The sequence below is a fragment of the Amia ocellicauda genome, chromosome 2, assembly GCF_036373705.1.
Source record: "Amia ocellicauda isolate fAmiCal2 chromosome 2, fAmiCal2.hap1, whole genome shotgun sequence".
NCBI lineage: Eukaryota > Metazoa > Chordata > Actinopteri > Amiiformes > Amiidae > Amia > Amia ocellicauda.
In genome coordinates, this window is record NC_089851.1 from 50773043 (window position 1) to 50797143 (window position 24101).

The following is a 24101-nucleotide window of genomic DNA, read 5'->3' on the forward strand; positions in this document are numbered from 1 at the left end:
GACAAAAGGAGACTTTTGAGAGCTCAACCTATGTTCTGTACAACAGTGTAACTCAGTGAGTTAAGATAGAGTGAGTTAAGTGAACCCCAGGTGATCTTACACTAATCACCACAGGAATACTAACACCCGAGTGAACCAGTTTTGTACACAGATAAGCAACACTTAGCAGGGTTGGGAATTTCAGGAGTCCCCAGCTGGATTATGTGAATCATATGTTCCCAGCAGAGGAGAATTTCAGTTATTCCTCCCAAAACAGAATATACACGTTTGTTTTATTCTTGTAAAAAAGTAAACTGTATCTCCAATATCAGAACATAACAAAACAAGGTAAATTAGTTAGGGGATATGTTGTTAGTGGTTACATGTGTGAATGGAAATGGTTTATATTTATAACGCCTGTTGTTAATGCAATGTTTTTTTTTGTGGTATGCATCATAATGGAGACAAAATGTGTTCATTCCCCAGATTGTCTTTATAAATAATTTATTTTCATAAACCGCTCTAAATGCAAAAATAGGTTTCTGCTCGGTCATGTACAGTTCACTTTGAAAGCTATTGCTTTGATTTAACACCTACATCTTAAATCCACACCTCCATTTGTGTTAAACATGTAAGGACAACATGACATTTAATTACATTTTCTTAATGCATCAGAAATGGTATCAAAAACAGAGCTGTGTATCATGATGTAAAGCAGGGAATGTAGTTTTGTGTTAAATGATCTCTACATTGTCTTGTTTGTACAATTCTTTACTATTCTCTTGTTATTTATAAGGTTGGTACTCTGTGTCATGACAATAAGCTATCCTAAAGATACTTTTATAATGCTTTGAACTTAATTCCAAATACATTAAAGATGGGGGGGGGGGGGAATCCCACAATATGCTTAATTTGAAACCCTAGCTTGAATCCTGTACAGAGAGCTCTGAGGTTCTGCCAGTATCTCTTGCAATATCACAGTAGGTTTTGACACAAGATTTACATACTTGGTGTTGGGGTCTGAGAATCAAGCTCCTTTTTTCCCCCATTGAGCACTTTACTGGGTAGGAAGCTTTACCACAAGAGCACATGTGTCTGATGATGCAATAATGACAGATCTGGCTAAAGTTTAATTATTCCACATTAAATATAAAGGGGTGAGAGGACGGGTCAAAATGTGTGACACTCTGTACCATTGCATTGTCTTTCCCACATAAAGCAGTAGCAGAGCTCATATTTTGCTGTGATATGGTTGTCTGCATTACAGCTGCTTTACATTTTGTGATAGTATTATTTTTATGATCAAGGGCTTGTGAACATTTTTCCAAGCAGTTCAACTTTTTTGACTATTTACATATATTTTGAAGGGGGTACAGAATATCGATCAGGAATACCAGTTCTGCAGGATTGTACTTCTTCACATTCTGTTTTTGGATGATTTTTAAAGCTGGGATAGCCCTTCTAAATCACATCACTTCCACATTGCTTGCATCTTAAATTACAGGTTACTTGTCTCATTTTAAAACAGAAAAAGTGTCCCTAACACCTTTAACTACACTGTAAACGTGAGGCACTTTTTGAGGCAGTCAATGGCCGCTTGATGACACTTCTGCTCTTTCTCCAGTTTTTGTTTGTTTGACTCCAGTTCCTGCAATACAAAGAACAAACATAAATACATAAGAAAATGCTTCAAACCGATCCAATATATAAATATACAGACGTGGGGTAAGGTCCTAACTGACTACAGGGCTAGAGTGCTGCCTCCCAGGTCAGGGGTCCGTTCTTTGTACATGGATAACTGGGTTAGCCGGCTAAGTTTCAGGATATCTTGACATAAACATGAGATTTTCATTCTCAGAAGCGAGCTTCAAATTCAGCTAGCTATGTTACCAGAGCAACATGTCCCAACACTGTTTGGAAATTGGTATGTATTGATCTTTGTATGTACTGTGTGGATATTTTGGTTAATTGCGTTTATAACATTTATGTAGCTTCCCTCCCTTATTCCCATAACTTAGTTGAATTATATCCCCTTTCAGTTTTTGACAAGAAGTGTTGTTGTGGGAATAGGGTGTAATTTTAAATTGTTGTTGTTAAAACGTTGTCTGGGATATTTTCCCGGCAAAGATAAATTTATTGCACCAAATGCATCAGGGATCAGCCTGTGAATAGAAAGATAACCAGATCCAGTGTAACACTATATGCTTGAAACCTTTATATTCAAGTGTAGAAATGACAACTAAATATTCAAGTTCACACTGAAATCTATTTCCTTCTCCACCTTCCTCATATTTAAGGAACTCAAATAGGCCTCTTTCCAGGTTTCAACTGATCCCTTGCTTAGATTGGGGATGGGGATGCATTAAAAGAATGCTAATAAAGTATCTGTGCTCGCTTACCTGCAGATGAGAACTTAAATTCTCTACTGTTAGATTCAGTTCTGTGTTTTCCTCTTTTAGCGATATCAGCTGCTCCTGAAGAACACTTTCTTCCAGTTCTCTCTCTGTTGAAAGTAAGGGACGGAGTGAGTCTTCTGTCCTTAAACCCAAATACTGAATAGATTATAAGAAGTATGTATGCAAATTCAAATGGCACAGTTGCACAAGGAAATGTTTATTACAAGATTATTAAAATGTGTACGGCAATAATGTATAGTCCAAAGTGTTACTTTATATTGTGTGTTTCAGTTCTTACTCTAAAGAATCACTGTGTGGAAATGAACAACTGCTATCAAATCACCTTCCATGTACTCTGTGTAGGTCTCAAACACCCCGTCAATGCCCTGCCATTTTGGCATCCAAACTGCTTCCCCTTCAGAGCAAGAATCCTTGAGCTCCTCCTCTTCGGAAAGGTTGGAAGGATTGGAATCTATAACCTCTTCATCCGTTGGACCTTGTGACCGAGAACCAGGGCTGGAATACCCATCATCTCCTAAAAGATGAAGACACTCCTGTAACTCTGAGAAATATGTATTTATTTCACAGAACAGTGATTTCTGTGCATTCAGAGAGAAGTGTTTTTTAGTGTCAATACTTGCTGTTATTTTAGAATGTATATCCAACTAAACACATCAATAATATGATATTCCTGGATCTGTAGTGAAGAGTACAATAAAATATTATTTCAAAGTAATTGTTCACTGGTCAGGAAACATGTTAAGGCATTCTTCCTGTTTATCAAACAAAAAACAAGGACCAGGCATGGTGTTTTGACAGATTTGAACTTACCCACTCCCTGAGATGCTGCCTGAGGCTTTAGGTCCAAGAGCGCCAGGAACTGTTTCTTTTCCTTGAAATCTAGAGTTTCATCTGGACCTCCTGTGGACTGAACCGACTCCTGCTCTGCCCCCGAGCACTTAGAGACTGGCTTTTGCAGACTGGACTCTACAAGCACTTGTTCTGCCTACCAAAATGAAATTAAATTAAAAAAAAAGTTAATTTAGAAGTAAGATGTGAATCAGCACGCTTTGTTGATTTGGTGTTATTTAGTTGAGTTGAGTAAATCAGTTGTTGTTTTTTTCTCTCACAAATCCTTGGGAGTACCAGTAGCCGGAAGAAATTTACATTTTTATGAAACCCATTTCAGAGATGCAAACTAAGCTTCCAGTCTACAGAGTCACAATGTAGATGACTTGGGTTTCCCCAATGGGTGAAGCATTTAAAGGGCGTCTTCTTACCTTTGATGAAGCCCCTGTTTTTACAGGTAGACGTTTTGAATATCTTCCCATTAATTTATAAAGCTTTTTGGATTTTTTTTCTTTTTTTTCTCGGCCAGACAGTTCATTTTGGAAACTCAGACCTGAAAATGAGCAAAATGTTCTTAATTTATTATGGTTGGAAAACCACAAAGACTCTGTGCTGATATTGGTCATACACCCAGGATATAGTGTACAGAGTATAGTGTATCTCTAATAGACTCACTTTCATGTGAGGTTGAAGGATATATAATTATCTATTTTCTGTTCAGGAACATTAAGAAATGTATCATGTTCAAATATGATAGAAAAAATATATTCTGTATCTTTGTCTCTACACGAACCGTTTATATGAAAATACACAATTTTAACATTTAGCATATATTACCACACATTTGAAACTTGTAACCCACAATGACTAAACTGCATTACTTGGTCTCTTGCTGAAAAGATCTGGTTAATGATTAAATGTTAAGTCAATAAGGATTGATTTTCCTGTGTGAAAATGTTTTGGCACATTATGTTGAGCAAAGACGTTCAGAAGGGGAGTTCCAAGTTTCAAATGGATCACAACAACTCCAAAATAAAATAAAAAGGGAATTTGAAATTAATATTGAATTAATTTGCAAACATTAGCTATACAATATAAATAAATACATAAATAAATACTGTATATAAGAATTACTGATACAAGGAACAGACGCATATAGAAGTCTAAATTGCTAGGACAGAAAAACATTCCTATATTCTAACTTCTTGTTAGAATCGAACAATCCAATTATAAGTATCATTTTGGGGTGAATGCACTACATATAATACTCTAGTACAACAACACATCATATGCCAATAAAGCCTTGTTAACTAAATAATTTAGTTACGGCTAAATAAGACATTTCTCAATTGAATAAAAAGCATAACCGTCCTTTTTTTTCCTTCTTTGTAATTCTGTTTGCAAGAATCAACTGTATATTCGAATAAAATTGAATTCTAATTCTTAATTGCTTGACCAGTGATCGCCTCTTGGCCATATCAGTTGAATTTTGCTATACTGGTATGAATCTGGATTATATCATATCCTTCTCCATAGGATACCATGCTAGTGTCAAAGCACTGTAGGAACTGGGGGCGTTTGAGTCTGCCAGGGTTTCTTGGTAGACAAGGGCAGGCATCCATACCTCTTTTTCTGGACTGCTCTACATTCCTCTCCAAGGGAACCATTTCACTGGTGAGTGGCTTCAGTTCCAGCTGCCTCCAGTGTTGGACAACGTGGTTGGGAGCACCAAGGATTCCAGACCCGGGCTCGTTCTGTCCACAATGACTTGTAACCCTGAGATTTGTAGCCCCATCTAAGGTCGTCATGGATAAATCCAGAGAAAGCACCTGAGAGTCTTGGACACCCGGACTGCTGCTTTTTCCAGTCAAGTCCTGCCGATAGCTGTCATGATGCGCTCTCGGAAAACGTGGAATGTGCGTTAACAAGTCAGGCACCGAGCTGAGACCAGCTGCACTGTCTCCTGCAGAGTTCTTGTAGTGATCCCTCTGTGCAACCGTTAAGCTTGTTTTGGCAGTGAGGAGTTCTGGGGAGTGTGTCCTTTGACGGGACGTGCTGTTAGCAGACCCTTTGGCATGCTGCTGTACAGGTTCATGCCAATCCCTTTTGACAGCAGAACTGCCCCTCTGACTGAAGTCGAGAACCTCTGAGTAATCCTTAGGTTCTGGGATTGCCTCCCGCAGGTGGATTCGTGAAGTGTTTGAGGACAACAGCCCAGTCCTGAGTGTTTGGTCCTCCCTGGCCTTCTCATCTGAGCTAATGGATAAACAGAAAAAGGGACAATCCAAAGTATTTAGGGAATGTTAGGATTTGGGGATGTTTATTTTGACAGGGAAACACTGATTATGCTTCCAAGACAGATGGGAAATATCTTACTTAGTAGTAATAGTAGTAGTATTTATTTCTTAACACACACCCTTAGAAATTATAATATTCATCATTATCATAATCTAAACCAAGAACATAAAGCCCATGACTAAAAGGGATGGTTTCTGAAAAAAAACATGAGTATCACACAGCGTAGTGTTCAGCAAGTTTGTACATTTCTGTTAATTAACCTAACTTACCTTGTGTCACCTGCTTTTAGGTTCATGCACATGCTCAGCTTTTCTTTTTCTGGTGGTGAAATGTGATTTGGGGCCTCTTCTTTGCTGGTGTGTTGGGGTTTAAATAGGTTCAAGTTACATTTAAAAAGACCTTCCTTTTCACCTGGCCATGAAGAGGACAAGGGACTTATAGGGTAGATTCTGGCAGGTGATGAGGACGATGTTGATGCAGAGTTGAGGTGGGTGTTGTTCTCAAGCTCTGAGGAACGAGATGCCCTCTCATACTGAAGAGATTTTTTGGGATCTGGGAGAAAAAACATAAATTATAATAGGCTGTTTATAATAGTAATTCAGATTTTTTGCCATTGGTATGTTAGCCTTACTGCTACTACTACAAATGTAATTATTGGATTTAAAGGTCTTACCCAGTCATGTCATTGACGTAAGCACAATAAGACCCATCATGAGAAAAACTGATGAAATAATGTAATCAATTAGGTGCTAGAATGTATCCAAATAAGCTTGATGGACCAAGAGGCCTCTAATAATGTGCAATCTTAAATATGTCATATGTTTCTCTTGTTTCAGACACTTTGTGGCCTTTGCAAAACCCTCAAATATTCGGTAAAGGTAAAAAGAGAGAGTCCTACCTATCGGCGCTGAGGACAGAGATGTCCGGTGCCACGGGCTTTGCTCTTGTACTTGGTACAGTTTTTGAGAATGAGGCCTAAAGAAAGAAGTACAAGGGCTCCTGTTGCTGTGGTGGTTGTTGAAGCGAGGTTCAGGACTCTTTTTATCCATCTCTTTATCTTGCTTCAGTTCTTTCTCTCTACAGAAGTCTTTCTCCTCGGGAGGCTCTCGGAGTCTCTTCCTCTCCTTCTCCAGCGGAGTCTCACTGCTCCTCCCACTTCTTGGGGTTACGCTGCGAGAGTCACTTTCATGGTGATTTTCTCTGGGTCTATGGCTGTTCATGTCCTCTCTGCTCCTCCTGTGTGGAGACATTTATTAAGCTGTAATTATTGAGGCCACAATTAACTCAAAGGTTAACAGTTAGGAAAGCTCAAGCTCTATATTGCGAAGTCTAGTCTGGTTAAAAATAGTTTTAACTTCTTATATAATAACCTGAAAAGGGGGATCTAGCTACCTCTTGCGGTTTTTGTGATATTAATTTATTAATAAAGTTAGTGCACATTAAGCATTGTTGACTGAGGGCATGCTAACAAACCTATCTGTATGGCTCCTGTGTTGTGCATTGCGCAGTACTGTAGCTCGGACACTGGCTGTGTCTGAAGACATCGAAGGGAGCTGCAGGCCAGAGGTGGGAAATGTAGAGAAAGTGTTCATCTCTGAGGAGTGAAGGAGAGGTGTCTGGGCAGACAGATAATATGGGTCTTCAAACCTGTCGGAACAAAGATACAGGGAACAAGCTGTCAATATCATAAGAGATGGGTATCTGATGGCTACTTCTTCAGGATTCAGCAACAATGTGTTTTCCCTGTCAATTTCACACCAGAGATGTATAACCATTCAGGTATGTTCAACTGAGGAGCACTTTGCAGAATATTTATGCAAATGTCTATGTCTATAATAGCTAATGTTTTCTATGAAGAAATAAAAAAAACATTTGCATTGAAAAAGACTGAGATCTCTATATGTTGACCCATATTTGGTAGGTTGTTACTGAGAGCTCTTCACAGTTGGCCAGGCCCTGGGGCTCACATGCACAGAGTGGGATGCAGGGGGAAGTGTGGCAGGAAGGCTGGGTAGTAATAGCTGGAGGCGGCTGAGTGGACGGGCAGACTGGGGTAGGTGGGCAGTGGTCGGACGGCGTCTCTGCTGATATAGGGGTGGAATCCTGCTGGGTACCCATCTGACCTCTTCCCTGCTGCCCTCTGCAAACTGGGGAAAAGGGAGAGAAAGAGGAGATGTGATTTCCAAGGGCAGATTCAAACCTGGGTCCACTGTACCACCTATTATTATTATTATTATTATTATTATTATTATTATTATTATTATTATTATTATTATAAAAGGGTATTAAAACAGGCATCCTATGTAACATTAAAATTAGCCAGGACACAATGAGTGCTAAGGGAGATGCAGCCTCCAACCACCAGAGGGCTGTGACAGTTGCAGGGGTTAAAGAGTTTTTTTTCCTCTTAAGCCACATTTTTTTTTTTTTTTACAGATGATGAAGTCAGAAGTCTGACTTCCTTATATCTGTATCTTTGTCACTGTACTTTTTGTAATTCTTGTATTTCAGTAATCACAACTGTATTCATGGAGAAAAGTATGCAGGACCAGCAACTTGATACAGTGTAACAAGCATGTAACAATTATAATTATTATTGTTATTTTTGTTATTATTATTATAGTTTGGTCAAAATAACATCACAGTTACAAAGTACAGTATTTGCTTAGAAAATCCTTGATCAGCATTTGTACAATTTTTGCTGTACATGTGTCTGCCATGGGAAAAATGTATATTCTTTTTGGCACAGGTGTGATTCTTCCAAAAGTGATTGTACATTTACAGTTCCAAATTTAAGACACAGAGGATTTAAAAACAGAGACATTAAATGTCGTTCTCAGTTGGAGTTTGTGTTTTTAAGAGTAAGGAGCACTATTTTAAAGCTACAAAAGACATCCTGTTAGTTTACTCACACTTCCTTGTGTGATGTTTCTCCTCAGAGTCTCATTTTCTAAAATGTAAAGCTTCTTTTCCCAGTACTTATTTTTCTAGTAGCATGTGTTGTTTCTCTGCTGGTCCTGCATGGTTCTGTGATTCTATGCTTTGTTCCTATTTATATCATTATTTGCCATGGCGACTAACTACTCCAATCTTTCAGATAAGATTGTCAAAGATTGCCAGACAGTGTACAAAAAAAAAGACTTAACAATACCAGAAAAGTGGAAGTATTTGGCTTTTATACAAACAACACCCCTCCCCCATTTTGTAAAGGATTTTTCATCTTTGTTCTACACTCATTAGCATATCCCAGCAGAAAGGTCTGAGGCCTGTCAAAATGGGATAGTGGGGTAGAGTGATACTGTATGTACACAGCATACAATTACTAACTAACATATGGATACAAACTGAATAATGTTGCAAACTTCAGCAATCAATTTTGTATCCCCCTGATTTGTTTACTTTACGGATTTCCCCCATTGCTGAGCTCAAACCCTTTAATTATTCAAAAATGTAATTACACATAATGATATATAGTTCAAATTCGGATATAACGTGGTAAAGCAATTTTTTTCAGAAAGTCGAAACACAAAGCTGAGCCCATTTATATAATTTTTAAAACTTTCACTGCGATCTTCATTGCATATTGCACATCTTGTCTGCATGTCTTAATCAAAGTTATAATGTTGATTACTTGACATTTTTGAAAATATAAGTAAAAATTATCATCTCCAAAATGTTTAAAAAAATAATAATTATTAGTTCATATTACTTAACAATCTATGTATATCAGTTGGCAAAATGACAAAGTTGTCCATGCTCCTAATTGCTAAAATACTACAATCCTTTTTTACAACAATGTGTAATTAAAAGAGTTTTCTGATATTTTAAGTGAACACGCAGACCAAATGATTGATGTAGATTAAACCTAGCCCACAGGGTTGCATTTAGCAGTTCAGTCCAAGTGTTATATGTTTTAAGAAAGCTTATATAATCAGTGAAATGAAAGAAAGGAGATATAATTTATTCATTGTAGAACAGATTTATTAACTGCATATACTGTGTTAGCTCTAACAAAAACTATTTGCGGACTATTAATGCCAGGGCCAAAGCAAGTGCGATTATAAAGCTGTTTCACCTACAACGGGGGAAAAAAATTTGACTCCCAGGGACAGATTTTGGGGTAGAGGTGTAGTATGAATTTCAACCAACCCTAACACCTGAGCTATTTCCAATGACTGTGATTTCCCTGCACTTCTTTTTAATGGTTTGTATTTATCCTCTGTAAATGTTATGAGCAGGAAGTCAGAATACATCAAAATAATCACTTTTGTTGTCTAACCATTATTACCTTATTAATTATGATTGCTTTGTGTTCTGTGCAATTATATTTGTATGGCACTTTTTATTGAATGCTCCTCCAAGCAACATTAATCGAGTGACACTCCAAAGAGCCTTGCTGGTTTCTCAAGGCACCTAATCAGTGCAACCTTCACTGGCAGACCCATGAGTACATAATCACTGGGATATTGATGCTTGGAAGTGAAAATTATCGATTGATTTCCTAACATGCTACTCTGGTATATGAAGCTCCATTTCTATCTTCTATTTATGAAAGAAACGACAAGATGTAGAAAAACGTTCACCTGTGATAGTACAGTTACTTTAATATGTGCTAATTCCTTCAATAGATAAAAGGAGAGGAGAGCAACTAAAAATAGAGCCCAAATTAAATACAATATGAACACACACTGGCAGTGAAAAAGCCACGGAGGCCTCTGTGTGCTGGGATTGCTGTGCCACATGTTGATGTCAGCCGAAGGCCTGCTCATTTCAACAGTCTGCTCCTGTTGTGTTTCAGATAAAAGATGATTATGGCAACTCATATCCTTCCTGGCCCTTGAGAGCACACACCTCAGTGAGGGGGGCCCTGTCTCCTGGGCGCTGCTTCTGTGGAAATAATGAGCAGGGAGAGAGGAACCAGTGGTCCGTTCATGCTTCAACAAGTAAGCAGCTGATAGAGGGAGCTCGTTCCTGCTGTGGTGAATCAGGAAAGGCTGTGGAAAAGCAACAGAGAGAGACCGTCAGATCACATGGACTGTAGATATATTTTCTGAACAAAACAGCATTTATTTGTCCAATTTATCTGATGTTTCTATACGTATATATTTTAAATATTTAAAAGTGGGTAGCATTGGGGACTGGACCTGCAGTGCCATCCAGAGCTGTGACAATATAGCCTGCACAGAGGTTACACAAACACATCTGTGAGAATCATGTCACTGGAGAGAGACATTCTTAGAAAACTTGACTCAGTTTACTATTGTTGGCACAAAAAGCTGTTGCTTGAAACTACTTTTGGAAATTAAGGAAGAGGATTTGCTGACATGGCTTGGTCCTGGTCAGTTTCTTTATATTCTGTGATGACTATCTCTACTGTGGTTTGCGGGCTGCTCAATTTTCTAGATGCCACTTTTCGTTCATGCCTCTGTCAGCGATACTCACAGATAGATTTGAATGCAAGTACTCTGTACAAGGAAACAGAATTTGTGAAGAAAAAAAAAGGTGTTGACTGAGGGTTGATTGCGATTCATAGCTAAACCAAGACAAAATATTATTTTAAAACAGGCTCTTGTTAATGCTCTTGGAAATACATTTACCTTCTGTATACCATACATACGTACTAGGCTACCGCAATTTTCATTGGTTCGGTCCTCTGTCCAACTCATTGACTTGGAGTGAACAATACAGGCTGGAAAGAATGCTTTATCAATTAACTTATCCTCATAATTTAATATAACCCTTAGTTACAGTGTCTGGTGAATTAGTGTTGTAAAGTCAAGCATGACTAAAGGACATTAAACATCCTGTTATTAAAGTCTACAAGGATATTAACCAATTCAATGATCTGAAACCTAACTGTAAGTGTTGCACAGACAATGATTTGGTACTAAGATATCACCCAGCAGACCGTACCCGAGAGCTGTCATTCCTCCAGAGATCACCCCCAAGTCGTGTGGGGGGGATGCTGACCACAGGCATTGGCTTCCCAACTCTCTGTGTGTCCACCGGGGCCCTGCCAGGGGAGCAGGGTTGCAGGGCTGGGGACGAATGCTCGTCAACACCATAAAGGGATTCTGGGACCAAAACGGAAAAGCACACGTCTTAGAACCCATACTGTGGTACATGCTGAAACTAGAGAAGCAGCCTAAACCAGACTTTGAGGACCAGATTATTGATTAATAGGCAAACTGAACTTCATATACACTTAACTGAACCAATGTATGCCTTTTTCCTAGGTCAAATCCTGGTGATAGATTGATAGAAGCCCTCCTAGATTGTGGAACTTGAAGATTGTAGTTGTATTTGAAGAGTACTGTCCTAGACCAACATCTAGGAAGGGTCAGGAACAATGTGTTTAGCATATGATGAGTAACTCAGATCATTCATGAGGTCAGGATAGACTTTTATCTAATACTAATTTATGTGCTGTGACAAAACTACAGAGGGTATGAATACATAGTGTAGGCTGGCCTGGTCCTCTACCTTGGGGGTCCCCAGACTGCCTGGCCAGTTTCCTCAGGGCTGCGGCAAAGCTCTCGGAGTGTCTGCCAGTGGCAGAGGAGGAGATGTGAGAGGACACGCCCCTCTGGGAGAGCGAGGACAGCCTGGAGGAAGATGGGGTCACCGGGGTGAGGGGGGTCACGGTAGCGGTGCTCCTCAAAGCTGGTGCCGCCATTCCTAGAGGGCTGCGCTCATGGCCAATACCTGCAGACACACATACACACACACAGCACTGAGCACAGAGCATCGCATTTTCTTCTCTTTTCATGTACATTTCAGATGCTGAATACATTTAATTAATATAATATATTCTCTGAAGCTACAAAACTATTAACATTTTTGCTAGACTTCTCTGATCTCACTGCTGTTGGTTGATTCCAAAATAAATAACTGTTATGTGTAGTTATATTTGGTGATACAGGAACTTAAAAAAAGTACAAAATATGTTAATATAATTGTGAAAAATGCTCTGATATTGAAAATGTAAGTATCTCATAAGTGTGTATAATTCAGTTCTCAGTTCAACCGCAATTGGCATGTAGGAGTTGGAATGTAGGAGGATAATATATACAGTAATACCTCTGTGAATGAAGCTCCTTTATAATGAAGTCAGACACGTATGCTTTTTGAATTGTTTGTTTAAAGAAAAACAAGTAATGTGAAGCAGCTGAAAAATGTAAAATGTGAAATATACACTTGCCCTGTAAACACAACTGAGAGGGGTTTGTTTACATTTTCAGAAGCCAATCACTGAAGAGGTTCATGAGTGTCCCTGACCTGGACCAATCAGCTGTGTGCTTCACCAGTCTGCCTTTCCCCTTTGTCATTGCACAAGATCCTCATAAGGGAACCTTTATTTATTTTTATTTAATAAAAGAATTTAATTACCACTTTTATGTCATCCAAGCAACCATATTTAATGTCTTCAGACACATTCTACAATTATTATTTTACAAGTATTATTTTTAATTTGTCTACTTTACCACATCCCCTCCTTTCTGAAGTCCTGGAACTCATCCCTAAGCCTCCTATGTCATTTCTACCTCTGGTAACGATGTTTCTAATGCGGAAGTGAAGTCATGGAACACATGTACTGTTATTACAGTTATAATATGATAGTTGAAATGTATTTTATGCAAATTATGTACAGTACTGTGCAAACGTTTTAGGCAGGTGTGAAAAAAATGCTTTCAGAAATAGACATGTTACTAGATTATATTTATCAATGAACTAAATGCAAAGTAAGTGAACAGAAGAAAAAGCTACATCAAATCCATATTTGATGTGACCACCCTTTGCCATCAAAACAGCATAAATTCTTCTAGGTACACTTGCACAAAGTCATGGATTTTGTAGGCATATAGTCAGGTGTATGATTATACAATTATACCAAACAGGTGCTAATGATCATCAATTCAATATGTAGGTTGAAACACAATCATTAACTGAAACAGAAACAGCTGTGTAGTAGGAATAAAACTGGGTGAGGAACAGCCAAACTCAGCTAACACTTGCACACAGTTTTTGAAGGAACTCGGCAGGTAGGTTGGCCCAAACATCTTGGAGAACTAACCACAGTTCTTCTGTGGATTTAGGCAGCCTCAGTTGCTTCTCTCTCTTCATGTAATCCCAGACAGACTCGATGATGTTGAGATCAGGGCTCTGTTGGGGCCATACCATCACTTCCAGGACTCCTTACTCTTCTTTACGGGGTCGTTGTCATGCTGCAGAATATATTTGGGGCCAATCAGATGCCTCGCTGATGGTATTGCATGATGGATAAGTATCTACCTGTACTTCTCAGCATTGAGGAGACAATTCATTCTGACCAAATCCCCCAACTCCATTTGCAGAAATGCATGATGTGTCTTTCATCTGCTGCAGTATGTTTCCTTGGCCGACCACTGTGTCTACCGTCCTTAACGTTGCCCGTTTCTTTGTGCTTCTTCAAAAGAGCACATCTGGAAACCCCTGTCTGCCTTGAAATTTCTGCCTGGGAGAGACCTTGCTGATGCAGGAATACTACCTTGTGTCTTGTTGCTGTGCTCAGTCTTGCCATGGTGTATGACTTTTGAGAGTAAATTGTCTTCAGCAACCTCATCTTGTTAGCTGAGTTTCGCTGTTCCTCACCCAGTTTTATTCCATCCTACACAGCTGTTTCTGTTTCAGTTAATGATTGTGTTTCAACCTACATATTGAATTGATGATCATTAGCACCTGTTTGGTATAATTGTATAATCATACACCTGACTATAAGCCTACAAAATCCCTGACTTTGTGTAAGTGTACCTAAAAGAATTGATGCTGTTTTGAAAGCAAAGGGTAGTCACACCAAATATGGATTTGGATAGTTCACTCACTTTGCATTTAGTTAATTGATAAATATAATCTATTAACATGTCTATTTTTGAAACCATTCTTACTTTACAGCATTTTTTCACACCTGCCTAAAACTTTTACACAGTACTATACATCTTTGCTCCACTGTATTGAAAGTTAAAGTAATTAAATAAAGCACTGATATAACTTAATTGAAAAGGTATACTATCAAATTTTCCCTGTGAAAAGCTGAAAATAATAATAATAATAATAATAATAATAATAATAATAATAATGGGACAAAGACATCACTATCAGAGAAAGGAGTGTACTTAATTACGTCAAATTATCAAGTGAAGAAAGACAGCGTGTGTTTCAAAACCTGTGAGCACACAACAGATCTTGGTTCACTTCAGGTTGACATAGTCCTGAATAAATTAGGAAAAAAACCATCCTTCTAACCTTTCCCTCACCTCTGACCTGTTGTTTGACCTCTTGATGAGGGACATGGCTGGTCAAGCGCAAGGCAATGTCAAATACTATTTGCAGACTGACCCATGACCCCAGGAGAGTGGGACGAAAGGTCAAGCTCAAAGCTGCTGCTGAACCATAAATAATGACAATACAGAAGCCATTTTGATCAGAGCAAGCACAAACCAGCAGGGGCTGGACTTGCAATAAAGGCTGCTTTGTGACTAGGATAAGACCACTCAAAGACTGTGATTGATCGAAGGCTTTCTTCATTTGTTGTGAGCCAGAGTCTTAGAAATATACTCCATAGGTGCCGCATAAATTAACAAAGTTCATTCCTATCTGATTTCATATGAGAACTCTACATTACATTTTTCTTTCTTTCTAGGCTAAGAAAACTTTTAAATGTTTTTATTTATTTTTGCATAATTTATTTTAACAATGTGAATTGAAACACAATTCTGTTTGCTTTGAGGATTTAGTTGCCCAAAATAATAAAGTATGTATGTATTTATTTATTTTATTAACTAATGTATCAAGACAAATGTAACGTCACTTCAGCAGAAAGGAAAACAGATCTGAGCTGTTGCTCTTTGTATTACTTTAATGCATAATGACGATAATACATTTTAATGTACAATAACTATATATATCCTTTGTGCTATAGTTGGTGTTGACTACAATGTTATTAGGTGTTAAAACTGCACAAAGAAAAGCATTCTCAAAAATTACTATAGTATAATTGATAAATAAATCTTCATATAAAACAGTGTATACAATCCCTTTTTTATTTTTTTCTCTATGTAAATAAACAAATTAATAAATAATCGAACAGAACAGCATCTTAACAACTAAATGTATGGCTTTGTACAGAAAGGCAGAATTTTTGATTTGTTTCATTATAGATACAGTACATAAATAATGTACTTGAGCCATTATTCATAGGAACTGAAAAGGGGACTTGTAATTTTATATTTTTTACAGAATTATATACAGCAATCTGAAGAGCACATTTATTTTGAAAATGTAAATTATGAATGAGAAAAATAGAAACAGATATATAAATTATTTGTGTTAATGCCAAAAATATAATAAAAAACATATTTCCTATTTGCTTCTAGAAGAATTCAATACGCTCTATTTTATTTGTTCATTTCTTTTTTGTATCTAATTCAGTTTTTAATGTAGGTTTGATTTCATTCTAAAATAATCAATAATTTAAAAGGATATTAAAGCAACTCATCTAACTAGCAACTAATCCTTATTTCAGACACTGAATGCATATTTTTTTCACATTTACAAATCTGTGACACATACACACATAAATAGCACTTCAGTGTTGTTAAAATAACGAGAAAGCTGTAACATGTTTTGTGTTACTAACACATGTTCCAATCTCACATCCTCACCAAACTGAAGATTTTATTATACGACAGGTATCCATGTCTGGCAAACTTAAAAACAAGCTCTCTGTGTCTCTGACATAAGACAAAAAACTCCTGAGAAGATTCTCAACCAATCTGTCATTTGAAAAGTACATCAGAGCCGGTCAAGAGTCTGTCAAGCAAGGTCTTCAGTGCGCTGGGACCAGCGTCAGTATATAATCCTTGCTAAGGCTTTTGGTATTACTTTGTTGTCCTTGCCAGATGCCATACTGAGTTTTTAACTACCTTTATTAAGCAGTGTTAAGAATGTATGCATCTCTTTCCATGAATAGCAAATGCAAAGTGAAACTTGTGAACATTTTAAAGGTTCATATTCTCAGCATGGTGCATGACTTCAGTTCAGGGATGCTTTTGACAATCAAAAATCTATATAAATCCTGAAGCCTTTATGCCTCAGTTTTATATTTATAAAGAAGGTACCATGCTCAGTATTTTCAGAGAAATTAACTTCTACATTACATTGAACCTGAAAGACAAATAAAACATTTCCCCACAGTGTGCATCACCGCAGAGGCTGACTGTACTGTGGAACAGAATTCAGCTCTCGGCAGGACAGGTTTCTAGAGGCAGTTACTTGGAAGGGAACACAATTGAATTCTCAGGTAACAATGTGTGGGTTTTGTTTCTTGATGGGTTACACAGAGAATTGTTCAGCTTCCCTGCCAATTCAGAGGTGGCACCGTCTCCAAATTCAATGCAAGAGCTCCCAAGATGTTCCTGCGTTCTATATTAGATCACTGAGGGGTTCTGGTGTTCGCAGCCAGTGAGGCTGAGGTCATCAAACTCATTCCACTTGTGATTTCAGTCAGCATCTAGAGATTAAAGACTTGAAAGGCGTATTCTGGGCCATGGCTTTAACCTTGCTCGGTGGTATGAGGTCCATAGCTACTTTGTAATGCATTTCAAACACACTGTACCGACAGCAACCCCACTCCCACCCCCGCCAGCTTCTGTTTCTCTTGTCCACTGCCATCAGGCTTAGCAGGGGACATTTATTCTAATGTTTCTATAAGAAAACAGCAGGAGGCTCACCAAGAACAAGCTCTAAGTAAGAGAACACTGGTAATGAACTAGAACCACCGTCAAAAATGCACAAGACCAAACCGTGCAATTGAACATTAAGAATGCAATGCAAAAGAGAAATGGTGTAAGGACTGCTTAACGGACACAATCTTCCATGATAGTGCTTCAGCCCTGGGATCGTTTATGAAATATTTAGAGCATATAGCGTTTAATGTATTGCGCTGGGTTTTTACAATATTTAAAGCTCATAATTGAGCCATTCAATATTTCAAAGTATTATGTCAATACAAGTAATTTATTGTTATGCTAAAAATAAATCCTTTTCAAAAGTTTATGTGAAGATAAATGTTAAATTTTCCACACCTTTTTCTCCAGAAATTAGCTGTATAAAAGAATGAGAAACAGGTTTCATTGGAGTTGTAGAAAACAGGCAGGAAACTCTCAACCTCACTAAGCTGAAATGAGCAGGGTGGACTTTGAGAGAAGTTTGAAAAAATATATAGATTACCTTGAGAGATGAAATCTGCAGGTTTTGAGGCAGACATGATCCTCACTCACACATTTCCAGCTTAATATTCACATCCAGTACAGACGGTTTAGCCCCACAGCTTCATGAATTTAGTTTCTAGTTGCTTGGAGAGTATTTAGAAATAAAGCACATCACTTTGCAGCTCAGTCTAACCAGCCAGAAAAAAATGCCTCACAGAGTCCAGGCTTTGAGTCAGTATGGAAATGTCCTTCCTGCAATTTGTCTGTGGCCCCATCTTCACCACCCAGGTCTAGAGAAGGTGTAATTTGAGGTTCCCCCCCAAAAGAAAGCAGCAGCAGACCTGGATAAGGCACTCGGTGGTTCGCTTACACGATACTGTGGAAAAGTACCATCACAGCTGAGTCAAAGTGCGAGACAGTCACCATAATATTTACGACAAAGAAAAAGGCTCACATGTCCTGTGCTCCACGGCTTTAATCTGGTTAGTATCCATCCCCCAAAAGTCACAGTACAGAGCCCCGCTCTCCTACTGGAGGAAAACCAGAGATCACAGAGGTCCAAAGAGCAGTCTCGGCGGTACCTTTGGCTGCAGATTACAGAGGTCTGTTTATAGACACGCTGATCAAATTTCATACGGTGCTTCTCTACATACACAATCTTTGCTAGAGCGTTGCCTGGCAAAGTGACAATACATTTAGCTGGGACAATAGACAAGCAGCAGCTGAGGGCGCCTCTCTTTTGTGTGTCCGGTAATCAGAAAGGTTTTCTTTTTTTCTTTTTTCTTTTTTGGGGTAGGAAAGCCTGCTGCTGCTGTTGACAATCTCCCTCTCACTGCCCTCTCTCTCTCTCTCTCTCTCTCTCTCTCTCTCTTATTCTGTCTTGTGAAGTAAGTCATGAACAGCTCCCCAGCCTGAAGAGGAGTCACCTTTCTTTCAACCACACAAAAGGACCTTGACCTTCCCCTAGGGGTCTTCTCTACAGAGGCAGGTCAGTGCCTGACTGCCCCCGGCTGGAGCCCAGACAGCCCACCCCTGTGAAAGGGACAAGTGCCTCTCCCTGACCAGGGCCAGGTAAGGAGGAGACTCTCATGCACTCCCTTGTTGATGAGTCCTGGCATACAATTGGGAGGTTTAGTAATTTATGCCGAGGACAGCAGAGAAATCAGCAGAGGCCTGGGAACGCCGACTAGTAAACACTGGGCAAAACTCCAGGTCCCGCAATAACACATGAGTGAACTCGCCCTCCTTCCTGTCACATCGTTAACTCTCTGCAGAAGAGACATGTCCAGGTTGATTGTTTTGTCTTTTTCTTCCAACTTACTGAATCTTGCTGTTTTTTTTTGGTCCCCTAAACAAGTTTTGGATGAGACTTGGGCCTCTTTTCGAGAGGGAGTTGCAATGAGAGAGAAAAAATGATAAGCTTCTGTGGTTCATGGGACTTCATTGTGGATGCAAGCTTTTGATGTTTATCCCTCCCAAAAAGATGTGCCTTGAAACATCCCCTACAAGATATCAAATGTCTGGATGGAACAAAAGGCTTTTTTTCTGTTGTATTCTTCTTTTTATTGCAGCTTATCTCCTCAGTAGTTTAAAATGACACAACATTAATTGATTTGATCTACTAATCAAACCAATGGGGCAGACAGTTTGTGTTCATGTCATATTAGGATGTGTATCATTATCCAGAAGGGGAAAAAAATAGTAAATAGTAAAGACACATGGTATTATTAGTATTATTAATAGTAATAATAATAATAATAATAATAATAATAATAATAATAATAATAATAATAATAATCTTATAATAATGATAATATTAAAAGATCTTAAGATTCATCTTGCCACCCTATTTGTTGATTAAATCAATATTTTGTATTTGCCAAAGAAGCAACGAAAACTCTGAACTCCTGAACCTCCCCCCCACAGCCTACTCTGAACTGAACTGTAGCCTATTGACCCTTTCAGATCCTGAATGCCTGTTTCCTGCTTTGTTCCTGGGTTTGCCAAGTGACCTGAAGCCATATCGACCGTAGCATTAATCATATCCCATCTCCGTCCCTTTAGTCCGAAGATCCCAGTAGAAGATACACTAAACAAACAAAAATGTAAGTGCGTTTTAAAATCACCAGATTTATAATGGCCAAGTGGGTCAATGTTTTGTTTTAATCTGTGCCTTTGTTAAACAGACAAAAACATATATTTATATTGGTTTCCTGATTATTGTATGTCTTTAAGCTTGCACTGCCATGGTAGAACTTTCTTTAAAATGACCACTTATTATATAACAAGGGTATCACCTGTGAAACCCTGTGACGTTTCTGTAAGATGCCTCATACTGATATCTGTGGTTCTCAAATTAAACATTCTTTCAGTTAAACTATACCTAGAGAGAGTTAAGACAGATACAAAAAGTAGCTACAATTAAGTCAACTGAAGAAATGCAATGTACCTTATTACTTTTGGTGTTTCCCCCATTATGACCAGGTAGAAATATTATATGGGCAAAAAAGGTAAAACATAAATCAATGCACCACAAAAACACTAGAGGGAGCCATTGACCTGAAAATAAACCATAGCATCACATAAATTGAAACACTGAACGCTGCTGTCCCTGCCTGTACTTTTGCCAGACATATATCTTGCCATGCTGTAAATCTCTAATTGAGGGTCTGTCAGCATGTCCTTGCAGTGACCTTGCAGTGACCTTTTCAATCCCCTCCAAATGTGCTTTAACATCAGAGTGCTGTATTTTTAAAGAAAGCTGTAAATGCTAAGATTTTATTATTATAAATAATAATTATTATTATTACTGAACAGTGAATCTGTTTTATATTGTGTTTGTTCCTTCAAAAGCTTTCAGGAAAAACAAACTTGTCACACATTGTCTTTAAATACCTACTTCAGTTCAGTTATTTTGGCAATGACCTATGACCTTTATCTACAAGAGATTTCTGCACTCCCATATCAGACATGCTATGAGCCACTTCCTCGAAGTGTTTTTCCAGCTCCATTAAATGTCTTCTTTCCCATAAACACCATCACTTGGGGAAAAAATATAACAATTCTCGAACCCAATCAATTTTGGGTACATTTTCAATCAATTATCATAATTCCTTCAGTTTTTATCAAATTTTCACCCAGTGTGTCTTAAAAGTTGTATTTTGACTAGTACTTGTAAGAAGAAAATTGTAAGAAAAATAAGTTTACATTGACATGTTTTTCATAAAATCCACAAATGTCATAATTCATAATTATGCTTTTATTTATCTTGGATAAAAAGGTGGTAGTGTTGTAATATAGGGTGTCTAATAATGATCAACAATGCAGAAACTGATTCTGTAGTTTGTATGCTTTGAGTGGTCCCACATGCTTGTGGCCCTTATAAGGAAGAAATGGCGAGAGTATTTTGTGCACATTATTCCTTCATTTCTTATGCTATTTTCACCAAACCACTTCTACACATTTCAATTTGAGTGGTATTTCAACATAACATTTTCAAAGCAATATTTCCCATAGACTATAATGGAATCGAAATTTAAAAAAAACTAAAAATTGTTCTTGTGAAAAAAGTTGGTAGTAGTGTAATATAGTTTGTCTAATCATGATCAACTATGCATAATATTATACTACAGGTTGTCTAGTTTAATTTCATAGGTGTCACATAATCTCCATATCAAACACTTGTGTGTCTAAGAAGTTCCAACCACGTGAAAATGGGGCTGATAGTAAAGGGTTAATCTTATAAGTCACAACTTGCCATGGTCATTCCAACGACCTCTTGACTTACCACACACATTGCATCTTTTGTTTTCTATATGGTGGAAAAAATTATACAAGTGTGAAAAACCCAAAATAGTATAGAATTTTGCAGTACTAGAAAAGGGAACTTTAAAGAAGGGGAACCTGCAAAGAAATTGAAAGAAGCTTTATAGCAAATGTATCACCTTTCTTCCAAAATGCAAATAAAAATGTCAGCAGTTTAAAGTATCAAACTGAGCAAATTTAAATGCTGATGTCTGGATCAACCCCCTCAATCCCTCTTTGAATGGCTTCTCCTCTCTCTCTGCACAAAACAAACCAACAACCACCACACAGATTGTGTTGGGTTAGCCAAAAATAAGTGCCCATAGTTTGGGTTATTGTCTGGCACCGTTAATCCTAGACTTTTAAACTCACCCCTGATATCACATGAAACCAATCCTCTGGCAAACTCATGGAAACTTCAATTAGATCTGTAACTCAGTAAATTATTGCTTTTGCATAGTCCGGATAAAAATCAGTTTGGAGATCCCTCACTAATATGACCAATTTCCCTGTCGCTGCTTCTCTAGGGCAGTGAGGGCTAAAGAAAAGGGAAGTGAAGCCAGTCTTAGTTTTAATTCCTTGAACAGCAAAACTAATCAGGGACTTGCCTTCTCCCCCAGCAGTATGATTGTTAACTGATTGAAGAAGTGCAATTCTGATGAAATTACAAGTCCATGGGGGCCTTACTCAGAATGTCACATTTTAGTGTTTATCCTGCTCAAAAGCTGACAAAACAGATCTATTAACTGCAAGATTGACTTCAATACACACCGTTGCACTCCACACAGAAAATAAGAAGTGGGCTGACTGTCAAATTCATTACTGTTTCAGCTTCATTAAATTGTATCAACTCAACACAATTTAAATTGCACCTTTTAAATGCAAACATGTGATTGACCCTGCCAGAATTTCTTTGGTATTGCTGTATTTTCTAACTTTACAAGTGTGGCTTAGTAGTATATTGGTCTGAAAATAATCTTATATTTTAAGATTTTATTTTTCTAAGCAAAAATTTACATATTCGGAAGGGAAGGGATTTGGTTGTTTTAAGCTTGATTACAATTTCTATTATTTAATTATTCATATATTTTGTAAGTCGGCCTGGATAAGGGCATCTGCCAATAAATAAATAATAATAACAATTGTTGTTTCTATTTTTTGTCTTTCACCAAAAGAGCAGCAACAGGAATGGAAAGAATGGTTGAAAATTTATTTGACAAGAGAAGTTGTGTTTGCAGCTCACAGGGCCAGTCTGCTAGTCTGTGGTTTCCACCAAAGCTGAAGTTTCAGTCTGTGAGAAGTAATATGGTTTCTAACAGCCTTCATTGCTCAAATCCACACCTCAGTCTACTTCCTGTATCTCTGACCACACACCAGAAAATGGAGTTTGCGAGGGGCATAACATTCAGACACAGTGCGTATTTAAAACTGAGAGCTAACCGCAAATGTAGGACCTAGTTACAGTGCCTCCCTCATGTCACAACTAAGAATAGACTCAGGCGTCTGTGCAGAATTTACCAGATGAATTACAACTTGTCAAGTTTTGCTTTCATAAAAAGAAAATAAATGCTCAATACTAGTTTGGCTTACTGTGTGTTTTGTATTGGTGCAACACATTTACATCCATAAACCTATATTTGAAGTATTACAATGTTTTTTAATGGATTCCATCCAATTATTACATTTTTAAGTGTACTTTAATACATTTTACAACAATCTTTTAGTTTCACATTACAGAAAAAGAAACCAAACAAATGTTTGTTCATGATAAATGTTGCTCAAAACATTATCTGAAAATTGAACAGCTTGCTAGAGATGCTGTTATTTTTTATGTGTAATCTTTCTGGGCCATAGCATATTTCCTTTAAGCTTTTCCAACTCAGCACATGTTTGGCACATGTTACCTTCCAATGCGCTACTAATTTAAACAAACTGTAAAAGTGCAGTATCAAGGATGACACAAGAACAACAAAGCTGATCAGTACCTGTACAAACCTGTACAAATATAAGGGATCAATAAAAAGTAAAAATAAATCATGGTGCATAATAAATAACTGAATAGGTAATTCAAGAAATTAGAAAATCTTTACACACTCACCTCTTGCATTTTTCTGGAACTGTCTCTGTGGGTCTTTGAGCTTCATTTGCAGGTACCTAGCCGTGTAGCTTGATGCCATCTCTCAATACCGACAGAGTGTCTTCAGCAGTGCTTTACGTACCTCATCTCCGCAGTCACACATCATATTGCGACTTGGTTTTCTGTTTCACAAAGCACATGAGAAGATGAGGAAATGGGTTTCCTGTATCTGACAGGCTTCTCGTTGCTCATCAGTGTCCAGATCTCTGTTCTGCTTGACGACAGTACACACATATAAATGAAAATACCCACACACATAAATACAGACCACATAGGTTCCTGTTCCCTTCTCAGTATCAATCATCTTGAAACACTATTCCAAAGGGTTTGGAAGAGTGTTGCTACAGAGTTTCATAAACTGAAAAACCTCGGAGCTAACACTATATATTT

At 37.9% G+C, this 24101-nt stretch overlaps 1 protein-coding gene across 2 annotated transcripts; it reads right to left on the reverse strand.

The window, feature by feature from the left end:
* Nucleotides 1–466: 466 nt before the first annotated feature.
* Nucleotides 467–23811, reverse strand: LOC136711428 (genetic suppressor element 1). Of its 2 annotated transcripts, none has more exons than XM_066687701.1 (14): nucleotides 23673–23811; nucleotides 12006–12227; nucleotides 11436–11596; nucleotides 10374–10516; nucleotides 7490–7669; nucleotides 6996–7169; nucleotides 6421–6758; nucleotides 5792–6074; nucleotides 4849–5480; nucleotides 3656–3777; nucleotides 3207–3381; nucleotides 2719–2910; nucleotides 2379–2482; nucleotides 467–1627 (listed from the first exon to the last, which is right to left on the reverse strand). In XM_066687701.1, exons 1-14 carry the CDS (start codon nucleotides 23749–23751, stop codon nucleotides 1532–1534), a joined length of 2901 nt encoding a protein of 966 aa, XP_066543798.1. In that variant the 5' UTR covers nucleotides 23752–23811; the 3' UTR covers nucleotides 467–1531. The 2 variants fall into 2 exon arrangements, with proteins under 2 accessions (XP_066543798.1, XP_066543807.1); XM_066687710.1 differs by lacking the exon at nucleotides 23673–23811 and adding an exon at nucleotides 17790–18454.
* Between the last annotated feature and the right edge of the window lie 290 nt (nucleotides 23812–24101).

Excerpts from the sequence above, each read along its gene's own strand:
- LOC136711428 (XM_066687701.1), bottom strand. The coding sequence starts at position 23,751 with ATGGCATCAAGCTACACGGCTAGGTACCTGCAAATGAAGCTCAAAGAC. Across the intron at positions 10,517-11,435 it reads GGAGGAATGACAGCTCTCGG|CCTTTCCTGATTCACCACAG; the intron begins GTACGGTCTGCT and ends GCTTTTCCACAG. Across the intron at positions 3,382-3,655 it reads AAACAGGGGCTTCATCAAAG|GCAGAACAAGTGCTTGTAGA; the intron begins GTAAGAAGACGC and ends TCATTTTGGTAG.